At 36.7% G+C, this 25,989-nt stretch overlaps 1 protein-coding gene across 1 annotated transcript; it reads left to right on the forward strand.

Annotated features, from left to right (window-relative positions):
• CLDN16 (claudin 16) lies at positions 1-24,013 on the forward strand. The gene is given in 7 exon segments (XM_007936015.2): positions 1-144; positions 147-209; positions 211-330; positions 14,798-14,900; positions 18,909-19,073; positions 22,877-23,068; positions 23,880-24,013. Coding segments are annotated over 7 exon segments (921 nt in total).
• Positions 24,014-25,989: the final 1,976 nt, after the last annotated feature.

Genomic DNA, 25,989 nt, shown 5'->3' on the forward strand with positions numbered 1-25,989 from the left:
ATGACCTTCAAGACCACTCTGTTGGTTACAGTCTGTTCATATTATTCTTACCACAGCTTAAGACGCCTGCAGTGGAGTGTAAAGAAAAGTAAAAGACAAGTATTTTCACATCCCCAGGTACTAGAAACACAGAAGACTGACAGCTTCCCAGCTACCTGAGCGGTCCCCGGGCTGACGTCTGCCCATGTGTCCCTTTTGGAAAGGTGGCTTACCAAGATGAGGGATCTTCTTCAGTACACTGGCTGCTTCTTTGCCTTTTTCTCTGCTGGATTTTTGATTGTGGCCACCTGGACTGATTGTTGGATGGTGAATGCAGATGACTCCTTGGAGGTAAGAAGTCAGCAGTTTCTCTTTCTGACCCAAGTCCACCCAAATCATCTCTAAATTCCACTGCCATGCACTACATTTACTAGGATTAGCAATAATTGCAGTAACAGTCAACATGGAATTGCTTGCTAATTAATTACTTACTGAATCTCTGTACTATAAACTCAATTAATCCTCAGTAAATCTATGAAGTAGTTTTGCTGTTATCCGCATTTTACAGATGAGGTTACTGAATAATGCTCCCCCCTTTTTCTAAAATAAAGGCAAAGTCATGGAAGGATAATTGCATACTCCCTGCCATTGAGTCCTCTCTTGGTGTGTATACTGGATTATAATGATAATACCCCTTCTCTGAAAGAAGATTTTGCTAATCTTAGTTATGGCATTAAGAATAGGGTGATGGGCTTTCTTAAAGAGTGATCAAAGTCATTGAGTAATGAGACTCAAGGCATATAAAATTTACCCATTGATATTCAGTAGAATAATTATATTTTAAGGAATTTCCATAATAAGACAAAACAACCCAAGGGAGAAAATGTATTTCCAGTGTATCCCAAAGAATATGAGACATATCTGGACTTGAGAAATTCTTTCTTAAAAAAGGGTGGCTCCTGGGAAATGACAATTATGCAAGAAATAAGTTCATACTTGAGGATTTTTTTTTTCCTCACTGTAGAAGCTCAGAAAGAAGTAATTTTTTATGGCCATAGAGATCTGAGAGAAATAGAATTGAATAAAAACCAAACCTTCAGAATCTGCTACTCTTTTCTAGTAAGGTTTAGGAGATTGTAGGTAAGAAAAAAGAACAATATATCAAAATTCTATAAAAGAGCAACCCAATTTGCTCTTTATCTACATGTTGAAAGTAACAGTTTACCTGAACTAATGCTATAATATCTTACCTATGAAGTTCAGGAAAGATAACCAAGAGTGAGTCTATATGTAGTTTTTTCTCTTAGTTTTCTCTAGAATTATAAATGGGGAGTAATAATCTATTTTGCTCTGTATTATTTTTGCCACTTACTTTACCTCGCTTTCAACTGTCTTCTGACCTCCACATGGCATTTCAAAACCAATTGAGTTATAAATACTTCTTTAGTGATAGAAAATTATATTTCTAAAAATTGTGATTAAATTGAAATACTGTCTTTTATGAGTGAATCTAGTCATGCATGTTATCTGACATGCATCTAAGCAGTGAATAAATAAAGCCTGAGGAGCAGGACTCAGAGAACTGTACAGATAAAAACATTCTACTGCTCTCAGCTTACCACTATTGGGACTGCCAGTAGATGGTAATTAAAAGCAGAAATATATTGGACTTAAGTATAATTAAAATTGTTTTCTAAAATGTCATAAAATAGGCAAAATTCATTATAAAGATGTTGCTAAAATATTTTCTAAAACTTGAAAATCATTATTCTTAAGCTGAATGAATTGCTAACTCCATTTGGTATGAAACAGAGTTTTAGAAAGGATCACAACTTGCTGAGAGAGCAGTTGGAAGTTCTGATGGTTAAAATACCTTTTTGGTTTTATTCAAGTTCATCCAACCACTTTTTCCTCTGCCCTGTGGAAGAGCACTTCTACTTAAAATGAATGAGACGAGCAGTCCAGGTTATCTGCCTCTAGTAAATTCTTGCTGACCTAAGACAAGAGTTAGCATTTTTAAGTTTCTTCCTTATTTCTTGTACTTGGAATGTATTGAAATAATGATTTCCTAAGAAGGTTCAACTAAAAAAAAAGTATTCTGTAAGAAAGACAGACCCTTTATTCTCTCCAGAAATCACTGATAATAATCCCTAATAATTTTTAATATATATAAAGGATAGAATTTTCTCATAATAATTGCTTCTGCAATTGGCCAGAATATAAATTCATACTATTATTTATAAAATTTGTAGGTTCTGATATTCACTGATTCAATTACAACACTCTCCCTCCTTATTTTCCTTAACCCCATGTATATATCAGCAATGTACATATTAACAACTCACTTTAAACGACTGTTGGACAAAAATTGATACAACAACAAAAGTCTATTTTTTAAGGAAAGTATACCAATATGAAAATTTAAGTATGAATTTTTAGCTTTGTTAATATTTTAAGACGATAGCATAGTGCATAAGGCATTTGATTGCTAACCAGAAGGCTGGCAATTCAAACCCACCAGCCACTCCTCAGAAAGAAGATTGGGCAATCTACTTCTGTAGAGATACTGCCTTGGAAACCCAAGGAGGGGTCTCTATGAGTTTAATCGACTTGATGGTAGTGAGTATAGAAATGGGGGTTGGAAGATGGGTTCCATGGTTCATTCAGTATAACAAAATAGGAAATACATGAAATATAAAAGGTACTATGCTAATCCCCCTTCTTAGGAAAGGCAAAGATAAACAAGAATTGGCCCTGCCTTCCAGGAGTCTGTATTTAGTTGGTGACTAAATATATGGAACTATATATGGAACTGTAATAAAAAGTGTATATCTTTTTTTTTTTTTTTTTACCAACTAAATGTAGACTCATGGAAGACAGAGCTCACTCTTCATCTTTTCAGAACTATAATAAAAAGTAGGAGCTGTGGTGTCACAGTAGTTAAGGCATTTGGCTGCTAACCAAAAGGTCAGTGATTTAAACCCACCAGGCACTCCACAGAAAAAGATGAAGCAATCTGCTATCTGTTTCAGTAAATATTTACAGCCTTGCAAACTCTATAGGGCAGTTCTACTCTGTGTTTTATGGTTGCTATGAGCCAAAATTGCCTCAATGACAGTGGGTGCTTATAATAAAAATTATATTTCAATTTATATTTTAAGAAATAAATAAATAAAATTCAGTGCGAGCAGAGAAGACAAACTACTTCTTGTTGGGGATATGTGAGTAGGTCTTTTGTAGGAAAAGGCATTTGAAAAGGGCAGTCTTGAAAAGATGCAAAGGATTCTCCAAGGGATGCAAAAAGTAGAAATGGCAGCTGGGTCTTTCAGATGAAAAGACAATGTGACAAAAGTGCATAGTGAGGAAAAGCTCAGGGCTAGTTAGAGGCTTAAGGTTATTAACAAGGTGCACAAGGCAGAAAGAGCTCAAATACAGGTAGTCCCCAAATCACGATGGGGTTCTGATGGAGTTTAATTTGATTTTGATGCAAGTTGAGTATATTTTCCCCATTATTATTGCCTTTTATAATCAACATATTTATAAATCTGATCTTGGAACATCTGTGAGTCAATATCTGAGAATGATAACATCAGGAAATTACATACTACAACACTGTATAAAGTACATATTAATAATGATAAAATGTACAAAATACCTCCCACACCAAACAGATGCTAAAAAGTGCTGTTCATCATAACTTGAATATATCATACAGCAGGTATGACCTGTATTATTTTACTACCATATAGCTGCCTTGAAGAGTGAAGTTCCTTGTATGAAGTAAAAACATTGAGTGGGAAAGAAATGGCACAGGGAACTCCAGTGTGCACATCCCTAAATCAGGGGCCGAGGTCCCAACCTCCCACCCTACTCCTGCCACTTTTCATTTATTTGTGTCTCTAGGTAGACTGATATGGTGAAAAACTTGGGTTATGCAACCGTGTGTTTACATCCTAAGCCATATTAACTGCCTTTTTTAAGTAAGTCATAGCCCTTGCTTAGATTCAGTTTCCTCAGTTATATGATGAATTGAGCTCAGTTATCTCTACTGTTCTGTTCAGTTTTCACAGTCTTTAATGTCATGACTTTCTGTCTGAAATCCCAAAGAGATCACTATCATTGAAGGAACAATGGTCCCTAGAGCCATTTCAAAAATTTCCAATAGGAATTTATTGTAACTCTTCATAACTCCTTCAACTCCCTTGTTACTTCTTTTATTTTCATTCCTTCCTCTTTCTGTTTCTTCTTTCTCCCCTCTCTCTCCTTCTCTCCTCTCCTCCCTTTTCCATAATTCCTGCTCTTCCTCTCCTACTTCTTCTATTGCTTTTCTCCACTTTCTCTTCCAGCTCTTTCTCCCTCCCTTCCTCTATCCAATTTTTCTTTTCTAATTTTCTTCATTTCACAAACATTCCATGATATATCTTCTGTATCTGGCACTGTGATACGATCAGGGTTATGAGGGATAATGAGACCTGTAGCTACCTTAGGTGGCTCCCAGTGTGCTGATGGGAGGTTGACAGATGAACTGACAGATTTAGCATGATGTAGTACATGCTGTGATAAACGATAACCTTGGGTAGGAAGCTCCCTGTCTTCGATAATCTGACTACTCAGAACAAGTGATATCTAAACTGTGACTTAAAAGACAAGTATGAATGAGGCAGAAGAAGTGGAAAGTACTCCAAGCACAGGGAATGATATATGCTGAGATCCAGCTATGAGAGATCCATGGTGTTGTGGAATTGTTCATATTTCAGCATGGAAAGTTTCCAATTTAAGGAAAAGAATATAGGATCCGGGACATCAAGGGCATTATGTGTTGTGTACAATACAGATCTTATACTATAAGCCAAAAAAAAAAAAAAAAACCTCACAACCATCAAGTCAATTCCAACTCATAGCAACCCCAACCGGATTTCTGAGGCTATAAATCTTTATGAAGGTAGATCACCCATCTTCCTTCTGCAGAGCAGCTGGTGGGTTTGAACTGCTGACCTTCTCATTAGTAGACAAATGCCTTATCCACTATGCCATCAGAGCTCCTTTCTAATACTATGCACAAGGGTATATCATTGGAGAGTTGTAAGGAAACATGTATGTGCATTTTAGAAAGATCAAAAGTTCTGGTTACTCTTTGGAAATGGTTGGAATAAGAAGTGAAATAAGGTATACAGAGAACAATTAGTTGATTTCTGCCATAGACCAGGAGGAGTACAGTGGTGGCAAGCATGGAGAGACATGTGAAGACTTGGGAAACTCTGTTGTTTTTGTTGTTGTTATGTGCCGAGTCGGACCCGACTCATAGCGACCCCTCCTTGGGTTTCCAAGGCAGTATCACTACGGAAGTAGATCTCCCCATCTTCCTTCCGAGGAGTGGCTGGTGGGTTTGAACCGCCAGACTTCTGGTTAATAGTCAAGTGCCTTAGGCACTATGCCACCAGAGCTCCTTGGGAAACTCTAAAGGACTAGAATTGCTGAATTTGATAATTGATTGCATGTGGACAAAGAGGATGAAGAAGAGAAATCAAGGTTGAAATCTGCCTTACTGTTTTGGGACCACTGGAGGGGTGATGGTCTCACTAACATAGAATTTAAATGGAGGGAATTTAGCCACTATGCAGAAGTTACCATATAGAAATGAACTTGGACAATCTCACAATTTTTATTTTCTGGTTTAGTTTATCACACAACACCTTGAGTGGGGTACACCAAGTCCAATCTGTGGTTTATAGTGGGGAAGTTCCCAGATTGGCTTGGTCCCAGAGGGATCTGAGATTAAATAAATATCCCCTCACCAGGCAGTAGCTGTGTGAATTTAGTCAGACTCTTAAACTGCTATAAACCATATTTCCTCTTCTGAAATTGGAGAATAATAATAGGTACATCATAAATTTCTTGTGAAAATTAATGAGCTTGTGTATCTGAAGCAGTTACCACAGTACCAGTCAAATACAAATCAGTCAATAAATGTTAGATATATTATTGTCTTCTTGCAGTTCATTGTTTTGTTTTAGTTTTAGAAGAGACAGTGACATTTTGTACAATGTTTGCTGAAGAGAGAGAGAAATGAGATTTAAACTCTATTTCTATTTTCGCTATTGATTCTTTTGGAGAAATTTCCTTTACTGCTCTGAGCTGTAGTTTGCTCATTTTTATACTTATGACTGTTTCCTTTGTTACTAACCAGGGGAAAAAGGCAGAAATAGAGATAATAGTGGTAGAAATTGTGTACTGAATGCTCACATTTAAGGAAGAAAATAAATTATGAATTAATAACCTCATCAGTATGTGAACTATATTATAATATATGTAATTCTTACTTATTCACACTGAAATAGAAAAATAGTTTCTTCTTGCATTCACTAATTTCCTAGTTATAAGAAAGAGGAAAATGTTCTCACAAGATTACTTCATTTTCAGTTAATCTTATGTTAAGTATTTACTGAGAACCTGCTATACACCTAGCACTGTAATGATTAAAATGTTTTACCTCTAATAAATGTTGCTCACATTCAAATTTGTTTTTTCCTCATAATCAGGTTTCCCCTGGAATGTCTATCTGTATTAATGAAGCTAGAATTCTTTCAGACCTAAAATAAATATTAAAATTATATTATCTAGTATGCAGTCTGATTATTTATATATTACTTTTACTTTGCAATAGATTTCAGACTCCGTTATCAGATGTTTGAGGTTAAAAACATTCTCTTACTCATATCACGATCCACAGTACCTTTCACCAACTTACACATAATAGGAACTCCTGATGCATTTGTTAACATGAATTGATGGAGCAACTAGTATGATACTTGGCATTCTTTTGGAAAAAAAGAATAAATAAATGAATGAAATAAAATATGAAGTGACCTTTAGAAATCTCACATTTAGGCCAGGAAGTATCTCTGCATGAAGACCACCCTCTTTTTTTTTCTAATTTTGAAAGCAAGATCTTTGACTTGCTACAATTTATTTTCAGGATATGGACTTGATTAATCTTTTTAATAAGATATGAATAAAGATCTAAATCCCTTAGGATCTCGAATCAGATTGATGTAGAGAATATTCTTGAATAGAGATCACAGCTTTTCCCACCTGGTACTTCAAAACTGAGAAAGAAAGGAAGAAAAGGAGAGAAAAAAGGAAATGATTATTTTATAGCCATTCATTCAATATTAATTATGATCGCTGCTGGACGGTAATCATTACAAAGTTGTGGTACCATACTTTCATGAAGAAAGATTAAATATATAACATTGGAGAATGATATAATAATTGTCAACATGGAAATACTTAGAGAGTTCAGATATGTAAGTCATGTTTTATGAAGACCACAAAAATTAACATATATCACCTAGTAAATTTACATTATTCCATTCCTTGCTATTCATACCTTTAGCCAGTGCTCTACAAATAACCAGGAATACTCAACCAGATATATTTTACTAAATAAACTCACGGTTTTCTTTCATATCTTATAAATGTCAAACATTCATAAGATACTAAAAAAAAAGCCAAACTCACTGCCGTTGAGTCAGATCCGACTCAGAGTGACCCCTCATTGGGTTTCCAAGGTGGTATCACTAAGAAGTAGATCACCCAACCTTCGTTCCAAAGAGTGGCTGGTGATTTTGAACCGCCAGTCTTTTGGTTAGCAGTTGTTGTTGTTGTTATGTGCCGACGAGTCAGACCCGATTCATAACGACCCCTCCTTGGGTTTCCGAGGCAGTATCACTACAGAAGTAGATCACCCAACCTTCGTTCCAAAGAGTGGCTGGTGATTTTGAACCGCCAGTCTTTTGGTTAGCAGTTGTTGTTGTTGTTATGTGCCGACGAGTCAGACCCGATTCATAACGACCCCTCCTTGGGTTTCCGAGGCAGTATCACTACAGAAGTAGATTGCCCCATCTTCCTTCCGAGGAGTGGCTGGTGGGTTTGAACCGCCAGCCTTCTGGTTAGCAGTCAAATGCCTTAGGCACTACACCAGGAGTAAGGAATTAAGTCATTGTAACTCAACTGGAAAGAGTTATCATCAATATGGGTTTCCTAAAATATTTCCATGTTATGTATTAATATATAGATCACATGTTAAAAGAAGAAAGCTTAAATTTGGAACTTTCTGTTTTAAATGATTCTGTGAGAGAAAAAAAAATCATTAGTTAATGTTTGTGTTTCTTGCCCTTTATCAAAATTAACTGTAATAATATCTTAAACACCAATCTACTTATCCTAACTGCTTTGGGAAACATTTGCTAGAACCTGTTGAGCAGACAGTGCCCAGGTTGACCCTAATTTGGTGTAAACTCACTAGTCTAAATGATAGTTCTTTGGCTCTTGGATTTAGGCTATTCTAATTCTTTCACTTGTCTGGCAGTTTGTTTTACCGTAGTGGCTTGCATATTATTGTGAGACTGGAGGCTATGCCACCAGTATACAAATACCGGCAGAGTCACCCATGGTGGACAGGTTTCAATAGACCTTCCAGACTAAGACACTCTGGAAAGAAGGACGAAGCCATCCACTTCTGAAAAAAATTGGCCACTGAAAACCTTCTGAATAGCAGTAACACATTGTCTGATATAATGGCAGAAGATGAGTCCCTCAGGTTGAATGGTACTATAGATTGATGCAGTGGCTGCAATGATGGGCTCAAGTGTAGCAGGGATTTTAAGGATGATGCAGGACTGGGCAATGATTTCTCCTGTGGTACATAGGGTCGCTATGAGTCAGAGCCGACTGTGGCACCTAACAATAACAATTTATTTTGTCAAGTTAAAATGTGTATCAAGCATCAGTCATTAGTACAGTGTATCAATAACCATTTGCTACTTAAAGGTAAAATGAACATTAATGTGGATTAGGAAAAGTGATGAAATTTTCCCCCTGAATAACTATTAAGTACTTTTTATTTAACAAGAAGCAGAGTCTGTAAGCTACCATGTCTGCCTCAATCATTTCTATATACCAGGATTTAGTTTGCAGGTTGACTGGCACTTGGCAAGAAATGAATACAGGTGACAAAGTGTTAAATATAAGATGACAAAATAAAAAACCAAATCAAACTCACTGCCGTCGAGTCCTATCCGACTCATAGAGACCTCTCTTTGGGTTTCCGAGACAGTGTCACTATGGAAGCAGATTGTTCAATCTTCCCTCTGAGGACTGGCTGGCGGTTTTGAACCACCAGCTTTCTGGTTAGCAGTCACGTGCCTTAGGCACTACACCACCAGAGCTCCTGACTTGGGAGACAGATGGATATATATTCATAAGAAAAAGAATATAATATTACATATGTTATGGATTTATGGGCCAGGGTAAGAAGACATTAAAGCCAGATGGAGACATGGAAGAATGGGAAAAGTGGCATCTGAATTATATTTACAAGTGTGACAGGTTGAGAGTAAGGGTAGCTATTATTATAATTTTATATAAAGAGGCGAAAATTTAAATGTCTACAGGAACCAGGTAACAATACATGAGAGGAGAAGGCTGGTTAGAAACTGTGAGGAATCTAGAAAGCACAAGCCCCATCCAAAAAGGAGGGAGCCGCCATTCAAGTCTTGCTAATCATTGCTGTGTTAGCCTGGGGAGTCCAGGTGACCAGCCAGACTGATAAAGTTCCAGAAGAAGCCAGAAACCTATCCTGGTTTATAAAATCTCTACATTTTATCTATTGGGCACTAATTAACATTAAGAGATCTGTGCTGGCCTCATGTTTGTGACTTTACTGTCACACATTGGGTAATCCACTCCTCATTTCAGGATCAAAAGGTATGCATTGATTTAATATGTAATTATTATAGTATTTTGTCTATATTATTTATTAATAGATAAGTCACATGCTAAAACAAGAAAGCTTGAACTTAGAATCCTGATTTTAAATACTCTGGTGGCGTAGTGCCTAAGGCATTCGACTGCTAACCAGAAGGTTGCTTGTTCAAACTCACCAGCCACTCCCTGGAAGGAAGGTTGGGCAATCTACTTCCATAGTGATATTGCCTCGGAAACCCTAGGAGGGGGTCACTGTGAGTCGGATCTGACTTAATGGCAGTGAGTTTGGTTTCTTGGGTTTATGAGAGAGAAAATAATTAATTTTGGGGATTCTTGCCCTGTAGGAAAGGTTAACCATAATATTTAAGCACTGACCAGCTTTTGAAGAACTGTGGCTTAATACTTTTTAAGAACTTGGCTTGGCTTGTCTTTTAGAGAGTTCCTAGTAAGCCATTTAAGGAGCTCTGGTAGCATAGTGCCTAAGACACTTGACTGCTAACCAGAAGGCTGGTGGTTCAAACCCATGAGCCACTCCTCGGAAGGCAAGTTGGGCAATCTACTTCTGTAGTGATACTGCCTCGGAAACCCAAGGAGGGGTTGCTATCAGTTGAGTCCACCTCAACGACACATAATAACAACAAGTAAGCCATTTTACAACAGAAGGATAAGTAAATGAAGACTCTGTATTATAGACAAGGAGAGCTTTCCTAAACATGATGAATAACATAAAGTATTTTAACCTTGTTCTTTTTTGAACAAAGGCACCTTTAAGAGTGTCTCCATTAAGTGCTATATTAACACCAAAGTTTAGTTAATTACAGCCACTATTCTCACGTATCTTAACTGAGTGTGAATACCAAGCAATCTAATAGTGTGCCCCTGAGCATTAATATCTAATGAAATTGGATTCCTTGTTTCCTCTAATGAGCTCATTGCTTTTCTAAATATGGTCATTGCAGGTAAATGATCAATAGCCTTGAAAAAGACATGAGTACCAGATTATTTTGGCAGGATAGAAGTATTCTTTTTGTGTAAAACAAGAATATTCATATGTGCACCTCAGAATATTTTCTAAATAACCTCCTATATAACATGACTGTAATAGGTTTATTTGTCTTTGTGGATGACTTTTACAGCAGGAAATTGTGGACTGTCACTGTTTATAGAGCAGTGGCCTTATTCCACATCACCTAGCTCAAATTGGAACAAACTGGATCTAGTGTGTTTCTGTAAGTGAGAGACTGAAAGGCAATGGGCTATGAGAAGGCTTGTTTTCTGTTATTGTGTAAGAGTTTGGTACAAACCATCTCTACTGCATTAGGTTCCTAGGGCTGCCATAGCAAATTACCACCAACTAGATGGCTTAATACAATTGAAATTTATTCTCTCACAGAGCTAGAAGCCAGAAGTCTGAAATCAAAGAATTGACAGGGTTACTCTCCCTCTGAAAGCTCTAGAGGATAATCCATTCTTTGCCTCCTTTAGCTTTCAGGGCTTGTCAGCGTTCCTTCACTTGTGATCACATCACTCCAGTCTCTGCCTCTGTGGTCTCATGGCTTCCACCTCTTGTGTTTGTCTCTCCTCTGTGTCTTTTATAAAAAACTAAAAAAAAATACAAAATCATTGCCATCAAGTTGTATCCTACCCATAGTGACCCTTCCATTGGGTTTCTGAGGTGGTATCACTATGGAAGTAGATTGCCCAGGAGTGGTTTGTGGGTTTGAACTGCCAGGCTTCTGGTTAGCAGTCAAATGCCTTAGGCACTATGCCACCAGAACTCCTGTCTCTTATAAAGACACTTGTAATTTTATTTGGTGCCTATCTCAATAAATCAAGATGGTCTCTGCATCTTGAGATCTTTAACATTTCTGTGACCCATGGGACATATACTCACTGCCATCAAGTCAATCCTGACTATATTATAGAGACCCCTCCTTGGGTTTCTGGGGCCATATCTCTAAGGAAGTAGATTCCCCAATCTTCCTTCTGAGGAGTGGCTGGTGTGTTTGAACTTCCAGCCTTCTGTTTAGCAGTCAAATGCCTTTGGCACTATGGCAGCAGAGCTCCCCACTATGCCACCAGAGTGCCCACTTACCTTTCCCTTCTCTGGGGTTTAGTGGGAAGTTGTTATCCCACTTTTAGTGTGTGCTGCCATCTGGTGTGGGCCTGTATAACTGCATAAATCTGAAGAAATGAGCCTCATTCCACCAACCTCATCACCAGAGACCCCTCAAGACATATGTTTTCTGTTAGTTTTATCATATTACCTCAAGGAATTTTTTCATTTGAATTTCATTCAAAATACCTTCCATTACTAAAAACAGATGGTTTCAACAAAAAATTCAAAGCAGAAAAAATTAACTTCATTACATCTACAAAGAACCTTTTACCAATTAAAGTAACATTCACAGGTTCCAGGGATATAATTTTTGTAAGACCCTGTTCAGCCAACTTTTCTGCTTTAGTTATGATCATCAAATCTACACACAACCACAACTCTGGCTATTGGGATGTTTTAGTACTTCAATAATATTATCATTTATGGGAAAATCATTTATACAGTGTGTGCATGTTTGTAATTTTTAATTCTTAAAACTACCCTATCATTATCCCTTTATACAGATAAGGAATTTGGGACTCAAGAAAGGTAACATCTTTGCCAATGTTACAACACAGCTAATATGTGTCAATTTACATATTTGTGTCAATTTATGTTTAAACTCTTTTCTGTATTTTTTCCACAATAGCTTAAGTTTCATGTATATATAAATTTAGATATTCACATCCCTCTATAGAAATTAATGTGCTAAATTACACAAAACACATTTTCTTCATTAGATTTTTGGTCTCTGTGGTTCTCTGGATCAGATCATTCCCAGAATATCACTTTCAGATTTAACCTTAGGAAGAAAAAGCCAAAGTGAGATCTTGGAGAATAATGGCTTTCAAGATAAGGCTTTCTTTACCTACAGTTATCTTCTCATGTCCAATTCCAGAGCACTTTAACTGAAATGGATTTGGAATTTTGTAAGTGAATTTTAAGGATTCTATGAGGCTTCATAGCTGTCACACTGTTGTATCTGAATCCTATTTGCACCATTTATTAACTACTTTCTTAGATATATCATTTAACTCTCTTGTATTTCCTTAGCTGTAAATTGAAGGATAATAATAGTGATATCTATCTTATAGGGTCTTCATAAGAAATATGAGAAAATAATATGCTGAAATGGTAACTGAATAATAAATAGTATATATTCAATTTAGTATTATTCATCATCACATCTTATAAGTATTTTACACATCACGCAATAGTAGAGATGCCACATTCAAAAGTGTGATGAAGTTATAGGGATTAGAGCATTATTTGACACACAATTAAGCTCCAAAGCACAACATGGGGCAGAGATTTCATGTTACAGGTATTCCATGGTATTTTTTTTTTCCAAAGCAAAGTGTTTTTATGTATCTTCTTTTCTTCTCCACTCCAGTTATAAACCCATGGTAATGATTAAATACTTCACTGCTAACTAAAAGGTTGACAGTTTAAACACACCAGCCACTCCATAGGAGAAAAGACTTAGCTATTTGCTTCCATAAAGACTATGGACTAGAAAACCCTATGGGGCAGTTCTACTCTGTCCTACAGAGTTGCTATGAATCAGAATTGACTCAGTGACACACAAAAACAGCTTTCATATTAGGTCGCTGTGTGACAGAAACAGTTTGTGCTCAATTAGTAACACAAAGGTTGTTGGTTCAAACGCATTCAGTGGCACTATGAAAGAAAGGCCTGACATTTTGCTTCTGTAAAGATTACAGACAGAAAAAAACCTATGAAGTTCTACTTGTAACACATGGAGCCACCAGAGTCAGAATTGACTCAATAACAATGCGTTTGGGCCTTCGTATTCCAACTTTGCTCTGTTATTTATTATTTCTTTGAGGAAAATAAATTACTTTCCAAGATAATTCTTGATTAAATCTTACTGAACTATTCTCAAATTTCCAAGATAATGTAGATTCATAATTGAATCTGAAAAAATGTATTTGTTTTGTTCCATATGCATGAGTGCTATCAAGAATACTTGCAACTATTTTCTATTGGCATGTTTACAGTTCTGATAAATCCACTATGGAGTACAGTTTGTAGACAAAGTATGGGTAGGCTCAGGGCACTGGGACCTTTTCATTCTAAATGGTCACCTAAAGTCATCCGCACAGCATTTCCAAGTTAAAGTGGTTTACTGCTGTCAGATTGTATGAAATTAATGCTCAGGTTGTGTACATAAATGTTGTAACTCGTTGTTGTCATTGTTATGTACCGTTGAGTTGGACCCAGCTCATAGTGACCCCCTCTTTGAGTTTCCAAGGCAGTATCACTACGGAAGTAGATTGCCCCATCTTCCTTCCAAGGAGTGGCTGGTGGGTTTGAACTGCCAGCCTTCTGGTTAGCAGTCAAGTGCCTTAGGCACTAATGTTATCATTTAAGAATTTATAATCTCTCGGTAAGGTGGGAGGAAGTCTTAGGGCCTTAATACTTCATTTATGAGTGACTTTATGTATAGCTTTCCTGAGCTTTTATTTTAAATTTATAAATATAAAATAACATTCTTCTTCATGGAACTCAGTGTTCATGATGAAGAAAAAATTAAATGTAAGTTTCTGATAGACTCAAGATGTATTACTATATTAATGTTGTTGACAAGGAAAAGTCAGCACAGAGAAGGGAAATGAATTATCTCCACGCTAAACTCAATGATGGAACCAGCCATTGGCATTTGAATATATTTAGTGTTGATGTTATTCATCTTAGCCATGACTAATGTCTAATCAGAAAGTGAATTCATTTACTGGTGGGGAAAGCTTTTAATTGTTCATGCTTAAGGGGAAATACTATAAATGCATTGTTTGTAGTAAATGAAATTCTGATCACGCTTATAATCACTGGACTTTGCTGTCAAACTCACAACCAAGTTCTCCCTTTGATCAAGAGGAAATGAAGTGTGTCTGCATGAATTGTTTCACACGATGTCTTCTCTATATCCAGGTGAGCACAAAATGCCGTGGCCTCTGGTGGGAGTGTGTCACAAATGCTTTTGATGGGATTCGCACCTGTGATGAGTACGATTCTATACTTGCTGAACACCCCTGTATGTATGCCTTAGGCTTCTGTTACCAGGGACAAGGGTTTGGTGAAACTTGCTTGTCAGGAAGTGTGGACCACAGAAAATTGAGCTCAATTTCCTTGTTTTTGTTTTCTACAGAACTGTAAAATGGCTCTGTCCAGTTTTAAATGTTTCAATTGGAAATTAAATTCGTTTCTGTAATGTGAATTGAAACTTTCTTTTAAAAGCATATTTTATCTTTGCCCACATATTTTTAAATTCCTTAAGGGAATAAATGCTATCTTACTCATCTCTGCTATCCTCCAAAGGTCCTGGCACAGTGCTATATACACAGTAGGCTTATAGTAAACACTTCTTGAATTGAAAGGAATTCTTTAGGGTGCTGAGATTTTATGATTAAAACTGACATGTTAGATGAAAAGCATTTTAGAAATGTCTTTCAGTCATTTGCAGATGTCTTTCATGACTTAGTTCAAGCAGAAGGTTTACAGTCATTTCAATTGAGGGTTTTCTAGGAGAGAGAAAAGTAGAGAAAGCAATACAAAGACAGAAAGAGACAGCAAAACAGATGGGCAGACAGATAGCCAAAGACAGATACCAGACTATGGGGACTAATGAATGGGGGGTGGGGCTGGGAATCAGGATATGTGACAGTATTAGCAGGAATATTAAAGTCCTTTTCTTTATCTTTATTACATTTAGTTTTAAATTATAATTAGCTGTTACTAAGGTCCATGTTTTTATTAATAAAGAGATCTCTTAGATTAAAAAATCTTATGTTGAGTCTTTTCATCTTTCCCCATATATATATAGAGAGATATATAGAGATATAGATATATATGTGTGTGTGTGTGTGTGTGTATTTTAAGAGACATGCCAAGAAATACCAGGGCTAATGTTAAAGCAAAGAGGTTTTCGTTTCTTTCAAAGAAAATGATGGATGATGGCACCAGATGGCAACTTTTTTTCTCAAGATAAATGAAAAGTAAACCCTTGGAATGTGACTTTTTCCCTTTTCAATCAGGCTACTTCAGTCCAAGACAAAAGCACTTAAAAGGAGGAGTAGTTTAAAATATCTCTATCTGACATTAAGGTGTTAGGTGCCTGAAACATTTTTTAACATAATTCATAAGGTCTTTATTTCATTTTTTTTTAATTTTTAAAAGCCCTTCTAAATCTTTCCCTTTTCCCTCCCCATGCTCCCCTAGCTCTGCCCATGAAGATATATGGTTATTTGGTCAGTAGGAATGGAAAGTCATGTGTGCATGGGGCCCGTTTGAGAAATGCAGAAGCATGGTTAGACTTGAGAAGAAAAGAGAAAGATGAGATGTTTCAAACTTTTGAATAATGTTATGTGTATTTGTTTAAGAAGAAAATAAAATCACTCATAAGCCCACTAAACATAGAAAACCACTGTTTGTATTTTAATAAGTTCCATTTAATCTATGTTTATACTATCTCATATTTTTTCTTTTGATATATTCCTATTAAGTTCAAATAATATACTAAGATCTATTACTTTACTTCTCTTTTACAAATTGTATTATATGCTAAAGACAACAGAGATGAAAGTGTATTCTAGGAAAATAATATATTTGTACACTGTAAGTTAGGATGATATCTATAGGAGAGTTAGATTTTATTTCTGATCTTTGCTATCTTTCATATAATCACATATAGATGACCATTCCTTTCTATTGCCATGTATACCTAGGATGTGAGATTCCAGACAAATTTTTTTTTTGCAGGGCTGTATCTGGTGATATAGACTATTTGAGTTCCCCAAATCAGCATGTTAACACCATTATATTAGCTAAATCTCACACAATCCCAAAAAAAGAAATCCCTTGCTGGCCAGTATAAAAAAAAATCTGCTTTCCACCTACCCCCCTTGAACTGGACTGGCCGTGGGCTTCATAGGCATGAGGCTGAGCCTCTGCAGAGGCTCTGGTAATCTGTGTATGGCATAGAAGCTCTTCAAAGGGAAGGGAGAGATCAGGGCCCATGGGGATCCAGTTGAGTTCAGTGTACCTTGTTCTAATTATACTGCTGGCTCTGGCTCATCTGGGATTACAAAAGGGGACTAACTTCCTAGGAGACACCACAAAATGAAGACACCCCTAAGACCTGGGTAGGAGGCCAGTGTGCCCAGGCCTAAGGATGTTGTTGTTGTTATTTGCCGTCGAGTCGGCCCCGACTCATAGCGACCCCTCCTTGGGTTTCTGAGGCAGTATCACAACGGAAGTAGGATTGCCCAACCTTCCTTCCGAGGAGTGGCTGGTGGGTTTGAACCGCCAGCCTTCTGGTTAGCAGTCAAGTGCCTTAGGCACTATGCTACCAGAGCTCCTAGGCCTAAGGATAGTACTATACATATCACTTGAGGGATCAAAAGGATCTGCTGAAACATAAAAACCCATATGCCCTTACGAGTCAAGTTTTCTCTCCTTCAATATTGAGAAGAATCAGCCTTATTTTGAAATATTTAAGTTTTCTAAAAATAATGCCAAGTTTGGAGATCTGATAAATTCCCTTTTAGAATAATTATACAGTCATATATAAGTATGTTAATAACTCAATTTGTATTATATTCATCCATTAGTAATGTAAAAACTGATTTTATGTATTAACTTCTACTCTCTTAAATGCAGCATAAAATATTTTTATCAGAAGTAGGGAAAATTGGGCACAGTTTTGTAAACAAGCTATTACTGAACAGTCCTAAGGTCACCTGTTTAGGGAAAAAAAAAAGTTACTTAAAATTCAAGTAAGTCCCCAGTCACTAAGACAATAAAACATAATTCATTATTGTACCATCAAAGCATAAATTTTATTACTTTTCTAACATGCAGCTACTGCAGCAGTAATTCCGACTTGAGTTAATTAACCCTCTGTTCTAGGTATAATGTCTCCATTTTTAACTTAGTCTAAATGTGACACACAAATCAGCACTTTTACAGCTGGAAAGTGTAGTTTCCATTGCAGAAGACAACTGATATTCTGCTTCTGTTTACCTGCCCTCACCACATATTCTTTTTGGCTATAGCTTTAAAATATTTTCAGCTGCCAAAGCAAGGTTGAAGAGTTAATTTTCTGTCTTGGCCAAGAGGGGTTCTGATTTGAAGGGGTGAAAGAGAACACGATCTGGCTTCCAGAAAGAGTCCCCAACTCAATAGTGGAGACTTCTTCTCTTCCTTCAAAGATACGTGAATGGCCATCAACAGATTGAATTGCAAGAGGTCTTAGCATAAATTCTTTTGCTCCTCAGTGCAACATTTTTGTGATTTTTTAAAATTGCTCTTCAATAAAACTTCCAATAACTGTGTTGTTGTTGTTATGTACTGTCCAGTCAGACTCGACTCACAGCAACCCCTCCTTGGGTTTCGAGACGGCATCACTATGGAAGATTGTCCCGTCTTCTCTCTGCAGTGATCATTATTCATTTATTCATTCAGTATTTATTGGGTAACTTCTGTGGAACAGTTACTCTCAGCTCAGCGCTCAGCTATAATACTTGTGAGCAAGATTCGTTCTAGAGCAGGAAGCAAAAAGGAAAATATTTGCTTAGTTCCTAAATGTGTCAGGCACTCTCCTAGGATGGCAACAACATTAAGTAATGATCAGACTTGGTGGCGCAGTTGAGTGCTTGGCTGCAATCTGAAAGATTGTCTTTTAGACTCCATCAGCTACTCTGTGGGTCGAAGATGTGGCAGTCAATGGCAGTCTGCTTCTGTAAAGATTACTGATTTGAAAACCGTATGGGGCACTTTTACTCTGTCCTATAGGATCACTATGAGTTAGAATCTATTCAACAGCAGCAGTTTTGTTTTGTTTTTAACAAATAGTAATGTCAAGATCCTCATAGTATTTTTTTAAGTTTTATGAAAAACTCATTTCCATGTTCCTGTGAATTTAAAGTCTGACTTTTAGAAATGGACCTGTGTTAATGTATGTGATTTTCTGTTTGTTCATATCTCTTTGTGAATTAATACGTCTTCTTCCTCTATGTCATAACCATGTACCCTGATCTTCCAGTGAAGCTGGTGGTAACACGAGCGCTAATGATTACTGCAGATATTCTAGCTACGTTTGGATTCATCACTCTGCTCCTTGGTCTTGACTGTGTGAAATTCCTCCCTGATGAGCCCTACGTCAAAGTCCGCATCTGCTTTGTCGCTGGAACCACATTACTTATAGCAGGTACTGGTCTGGACTAGTGATGGATGTAGAGCTAGATACTCATTGAGGGACTTGAGGTGAAGGAGAAAGATGCTGTTCAGGAATAGAAGTTCACTGTAGCATCATGTAAGCATGGTGATATAGAGTGAAGAAGCAGAGAGTATATTTTACCAATCTTACTTTCTTCAGTTCTGCAATCAAATAATAACTATTTTGTTAATATCACAGAACAAAGTTTACTGATATATTGAAACTATTTTTTAATTATTGAAAGTTTGATTTCATGCTTTACATTTTAAAATAAATTTTATCGGTATTCATGAATTTAAATTCTAAAATAAGCCCCCAAATGTACCTGTTTACTCATACTCTTCCAGCCATACTTTTTAGCAACAAACTACATTGTGTCAAGTCCTATGTTACACTTTTGCCATTTGTCAACCCACTTAATAATCATAAAGGTAGCAGCAAACTGATTGTTGTTCCCACTTAAGAGGCAGATGAATAAGTGGAGTTCTGAAGACTAATAAATCAAGGATGACTAATAAACAGTAAGTCAAGAAGCACTCTGCATGTATTTATTAGTTAAACATAAAGCTAATATTTTAGCCAGTCTGTCTTTCCCTTCAAAGCTTAGCCTTCTTCCATCACAACATGATGTCCCTTTTGAATCTTAATGTAAATTGAAAGGAAGTATGTTGTTGAAGAAATCAAAGTGTGGGAAGGTTGTAAACCAAGGGACACATCCTTCAGAGAGGAAATGATATGGTAGCAGCAAAGAGTAAGCAAAACAAATTCATGTGGAAACATGACCAGTCAGTGTGGGGTAGTAAATGGGTAGGGACTTTGGAACTAAAATACAGGGAGACACATGTGTGTGGCATTACTTAGGCAAGTTATTTAGCCTATATTTATGTATCCTGATCTTTAAAACATGGTGAAGCAGGAGCAGTCATATTTACCCAGAATTTCCACTGTGATGATTCTATGTGGACAGAGCAAGCTTACAACAGAGAATTTAACCCACTACAAACTAAAAACTTTCCTGAGTTTGTGACACAGAAATGTTTACTCAAGGCCCTGATTAGCCTACTTGTTGTTGTGTGCTGTAGAATCTATTCTCACTCATAGTGACCCTGTAGGACAGATTAACATTGCCTCCTAGGGTATCATAGGCTGTTGTCTTTAGGGGAGATTGCTAGCTCTTTTTTCTTGCAGAATGTTTAGTGAGCTTAAACTACCAGGCTTTGGGATAGCAGCCAAACCTTTAAGGATTGCACTACCAGAGCTCCTTTGAGAAGCCCTAAACAAACAAACAAACAAAAAACCCCATTGTCATCCAGTCTATTCTGACCCCTAGCAACTATATGTTGTTGTTATTGTTGTTATTGTGTGCCGTTGAGTCAGCCCCAACTCATAGTAACCCCTCCTTGGGTTTCCGAGGCAGTATCACTGTTGTTGTTGTTGTTATGTGCCGTCGAGTCAAACCCGACTCATAGCAACCCCTCCTTGGGTTTCCGAGGCAGTATCACTATGGAAGTAGGATTGCCCAACCTTCCTTCCGAGGAGTGGCTGGTGGGTTTGAACCGCCAGCCTTCTGGTTAGCAGTCACGTGCTTTAGGCACTATGCTACCAGAGCTCTATATAGGACAGACTAAAACTACCCCATAGGGTTTCCAAGGCTGTAAATCTTTGCAGAAGAAGATTACCTCATTTTTCTCCTATGGAGCACCTGGTAGGTTCAAACTGCCAATCTTTTGGATAGCAGCTGAATGTCTTAGCTGCTGTACCACAAGAGCTCCTCTTGATAAGCTTTAGGGTTTACTAAAAAGTCACAGAAATTTAGTAATCCTTCCTTTTTAAGACTTCTATCCATATATACCTACCATCCATCTGTCAGTTTGTCATACCTTGGTGGCTCGTGTGTTGCTGTGATATTAGAAACTGCATCACACATATTTCAAATATCAGCAGGGTAAACCATGGTGGACAGGTTTCAGTGGAGCTTCAAGAGTAAAACAGAGAAGAAATAAAGACCTGGCAATCTACTTCTGAAATTTAGCCAATGAAAACCCTATGGATCACAACAGAAATTGTCTGTTACACTGCTGGAAGATGAGGCTCCAGGTTGGAAGACAACAATGGATTCAAAAGTGCCAACTCTCATGAGGATGGCGCAGACCAGGCACATTTTATTCTGGTGCACATCATATCACCATGAATGGGAGCTGAGTGGGTGGCAACTAACAACAACAACAACAAAAAAAAAAATCCCCATACATAGCTTAATGATAGTACAAAGGCTTTGTATACAACATTGTACTTTATTTATTAAACCATAAAGCTTTTCATAAAATTTTATTGCAGAATACTTTTTGGGAAATCATAACATATTCCAGTTTTTAATGCAACAATAAAATAAATAAAATTTTAAGAAAATGAAAATAACTGAAAACAATCCCCACAAGAAATACTTAAGAAATAACTTAATTAAATATCCAGGGATGGCTAAAGCCATAGGAACATCACTCAGAATTAGTGTTCTACGTAAAATATGTTTCATAATCTCTTTCTAAATTACAAAAAGAAGCCTAAGCCCTAAAGCTGGAAGTGAAAGAATTACAGAAAAAGTGTGACAATTTATACTCTGTTTTCCAAAGGTTGTATGTTCATGATCTGATCCTTCTCGAAATTTTTGCATTAAACATTTAGGATAAGAATGTACAAAACTGGTGCTTTGCTTAGTCATCACTAGTTCTTCAGGAAAAATAAAAAGTATAAAAGTGATTTGGAGGGTACAAATTTCTGAAACACTTTTTTTTCACACAGCTTTTTGTCCCCACCCCCAATTCACAGCTTTATTTCTTACATCCAAGCCCTGATGTGAGTTATACCTTTAAAGTGACAGAACACTAAAGTTATCATTTTAAGACAGATAAGTGATTCTATTGATATTAAATTTCATTGTAAATGAGTGACATTTCTTAGTCCATTCTTTTATGGTGTGGTGGTGGTGGAGGGAGACAAGGATTTATTTAAAAATAAAGATAATTTTTAATTCAGTTATTTGTTTTTTACTTCAACACATTAAAGTAGATGACATTGAAAGCATGGCTTCCACAAAGGTGCTGATTATGCAGTTGGCAAAACTTCAATCATGGGTCTGGGGGTTTTGCGGCAAGGGAGCAATTGACTACTCTTAATAAATATCTACCTAGGAGCTCTGGTAGCATAGTGCCTAAGGCACTTGACTGCTCACCAGAAGGCTGGTGGTTCAAACCCACCAGCCACACCTCGGAAGGAAGGTTGGGCAATCCTACTTCCGTAGTGATACTGCCTCGGAAACCCAAGGAGGGGTCGCTATGAGTCGGGGCCGACTCAACAGCAAACAACAACAACAACAATAAATATCTATTTTCAATTTAAAATACTCAATGTAGAATGAACATATGTGATATATTATTTATCTTGGACTGTGTATTCTTTCTTTTTCTTTGGTTTTTCATATTTTCCTTTTTAGAGAATTTAATAATTTTTAGAAAGATAAGAAAACCATAGTGACAATTTTAGGTTCAGGAAAACAGGTGCATACTGCTCTTTTCCATTTTTGTATTTCCCTACATGTATACACTGAGATATAATTTGGAAGAAACACACCCTGGAAGCCCAAAGGAAGAGAGAGGGGAGAAGTGTCCAAAATTTGAGTTTTCCATGAATTCATGGTATTATTATTACCCCTCTGAGTGACCCCATACATTTGGTTAATAGACAGATGTCGTTGGATCTAAATTTGGACAACTCAAGGTAGATTTCTTCTCTTTCAGGTGCCCCAGGAATCATTGGCTCTGTGTGGTATGCTGTTGATGTTTATGTGGAACGTTCTTCTCTGGTTTTGCACAACATATTCCTGGGCATCCAATATAAATTTGGTTGGTCCTGTTGGCTTGGAATGGCTGGGTCTCTGGGTTGTTTTTTGGCTGGAACTGTTCTCACTTGCTGCTTATACATCTTTAAAGGTAAAAACAAAACAAAATATAACACTTTGTTTCTGCTATCATACTGCTCAACTGAATGGAAACATATCTCAAAAGCAAAAAAATCATGTCAGTTCTTTAATCCTTACCCATTGCCTGAAAAATTGCAATTGTTCAAGAACAACTGAACTGCAATACTCAAGCCTCATTACACAATCAGAGGTGTATTTTTTGAAAAAGAAAACCTACAGCTAAAACTGTCCAATATTCAAATATGTAATGTTTCTTCTAGCTTGACCCAATTTACTGAATTTACATTTGTAGTTAAACAGAGAAGTGGGATGAGAATGAAGCCAAATATTTGTTAATAAAGAGTTTATGTGTTACTATTAGGTTTCTAAAAAATATCTCTTAAAAAACTAAGTAAATATGTCCAGCAAAGAAAAATAGAAAATGCTGGCTACATTTTAAATCTAAAAATAACTTTCAGAATGAAAATCCTGTGTTCTTTTCAGACGATTCCTACTGAGAATACTTACATTCTTGCCCTTTTTTGAGAGAACATATAAAATGGCTGTATTTTTCCCACCTATATACTGAGCAATACTCGTTGCCATGGAATTGATTCCAACTCATAGGGACCCTACAGGACAGGGTAGATCGATCTCATATGGTTTTCGAGGCTGTAAATCTTTACTGAAGTAGACTGCTCATCTGTTTCATTGAGTGGCTAGTAGATTTGAACTGCCAACCTGTCAGTTAGCAGCTGAGAGCTTAACCACTGCACCACCATGACTCCTTCTTACTGAGCAATACTTCTTTTTATATCTCTGCATTAATCTCTTTCAAACAGACGTCGGACCTGAGAGGAACTATCCTTACTCCATGAGAAAAGCTTATTCAGCTGCTGGTGTTTCCATGGCCAAGTCATATGTAGCCCCTCGGACAGAGACTGCCAAGATGTATGCTGTGGACACAAGGGTGTAAAGTGTCACATACCAGCCTTTGTTTATCTATTATTTAATTAAACAATCAATATGTTCAAGTAATTAAAATAGCATGTAAATCCAGGTACAACAGTTATTTAGACTTAATGTTCAATTAAGTTAGTTGCTCAATTTAATCAAAAAGTTCGATTCACCCATTACTTCGCTGTTCTATTATTCTCATATTCTCCCTCATTCTTTGTCTTTATACACACACACACATACAGACTCTCCTTCTATCTTTCTCTCTCTCTCTCTTTCATACACAGATTTTTTAAGATAAGATTGCTAGGATTTAGAAATGTTTGTGATTTGTATCTTGCTATTAGTGATTGTGATATGGTGATATTAAAATAAAATGACACTTTAATAACAGAAAGCAACTTTCAAAAGGGGCCAGAGATTTTACTCTTTGAAAAAATCGACAAGCTTTTAGCACTCTCTGTATAGTCCTGGTTACTTTTTGTATTCTCAATTGAAAGAAATATTTGATAACTTTAGCAGAAACAAGCTATTATATAAAGTGTCTACCAAGGTTCTGATTCTGTTAAAATAGAAAAGAAAATAACAGTTTCATATACTAGCCACTGGTGGGAATGAAAGACAAGAAGTTCCCCCTCCACACTCTAAATGTCAAAGGCAAATGCTAAATTAATATAGGAGTCAGTGGTGACCTACTGTGTCATAAACAACATAATGGATCCGTGTCTTAAGTTTTGCATACATATTATTAGACTACAGCAGTAATGGGAGCTCTGGAGCATAGTGCCTAAGGCACTTGACCGCTAATCAGAAGGCTGGCAGTTCTAACCCACCAGCCACGCCTCGGAAGGAAAGTTGGGCAAACTACTTCCGTAGTGATACTGCCTTGGAAACCCAAGGAGGGGTCGCTATGAGTCGGGTCCGACTCGATGGCACATAACAACAACAACAACAACAACAACAGTAATAACAGCTAAAGCAGCAGGTTCACTCATTTGGTTTAAACATCCAAATACGTTTCATGAATACCCTATACTAAAAGTCACTTCAGGTGACTACCATTCATCATTGTTAAAGAGCTCTAGTGGTGTAGTGGGTAAGGCATTTGGCTGCTAACCAGGAGGTTGCTGGTTCAAACCCACCAGCTGCTCCATGGGAGGAAGATGAGGCAATCTACTTCTGTAAAGATTTACAACCTTTGAAACCCTGTGGGGATCACTGTGAGTTGGAATCGACTCATCATTCTTAGAACCCAGGAAAACAGCTGACATAATATATAATTGAGCAAATATATATCAAAATAAAGAAATAAATATTCACAACTCTCTACAATATATATATGTATGTATTTTTATATAAAAGATGTACTTTAAAAAGAGTGGAATTCTATACACACTTAGAGAAGTCCATGATTGATTGCTAATAGTATTTCATTTGTATTCATAAAGCAAACATCTTAAATTTTTAAATGGTAAATTTTTTAGAAGATTACAAGATTTAATCTCAAGTTTTCTGATTCTTTGTAATTCACACAAATAACATTAATAGTCTTGCAGCACCTTCTAAAGAACTAGAAATTAGTTATTTGGAGAACTGTAAATAAAGCTGTGAATCTTTAAAGCCTTGAAAGAAGTGTTTCAAATATAAAAAGCCAATAGTAATGTGAAAATTGGATGATGAAATCCTAGTACTTTTATGAATATGGTTGAGGATGTTCATGAGTCTACAAAAAAAAAAAAAAAATCTATACTCTCTACTGTTATTATCAGGAACAATTCCAACCTTATATTTGAATCAAGAGCAATTGATTTATTTTGTCTCACTGAAGCTGTTAACTGTTAAATTTTTTATAGGTCATGTGTACTAGTTATGCTATTTTTAGTTGCTCTTGAGTCAATTTTGACTCATGGCGACCCCAAGTGTTACATAAGAGAACTGATCCATAGGGTTTTCTTGGCTGTAATCTTAACAGAAGCAGATTGCCAGCCTTATTTG

The sequence above is a fragment of the Orycteropus afer genome, unplaced genomic scaffold, assembly GCF_000298275.1.
Source record: "Orycteropus afer afer isolate SDZICR_OR568_19922 unplaced genomic scaffold, OryAfe1.0 scaffold00032, whole genome shotgun sequence".
Taxonomy (NCBI): Eukaryota; Metazoa; Chordata; class Mammalia; order Tubulidentata; family Orycteropodidae; genus Orycteropus; species Orycteropus afer.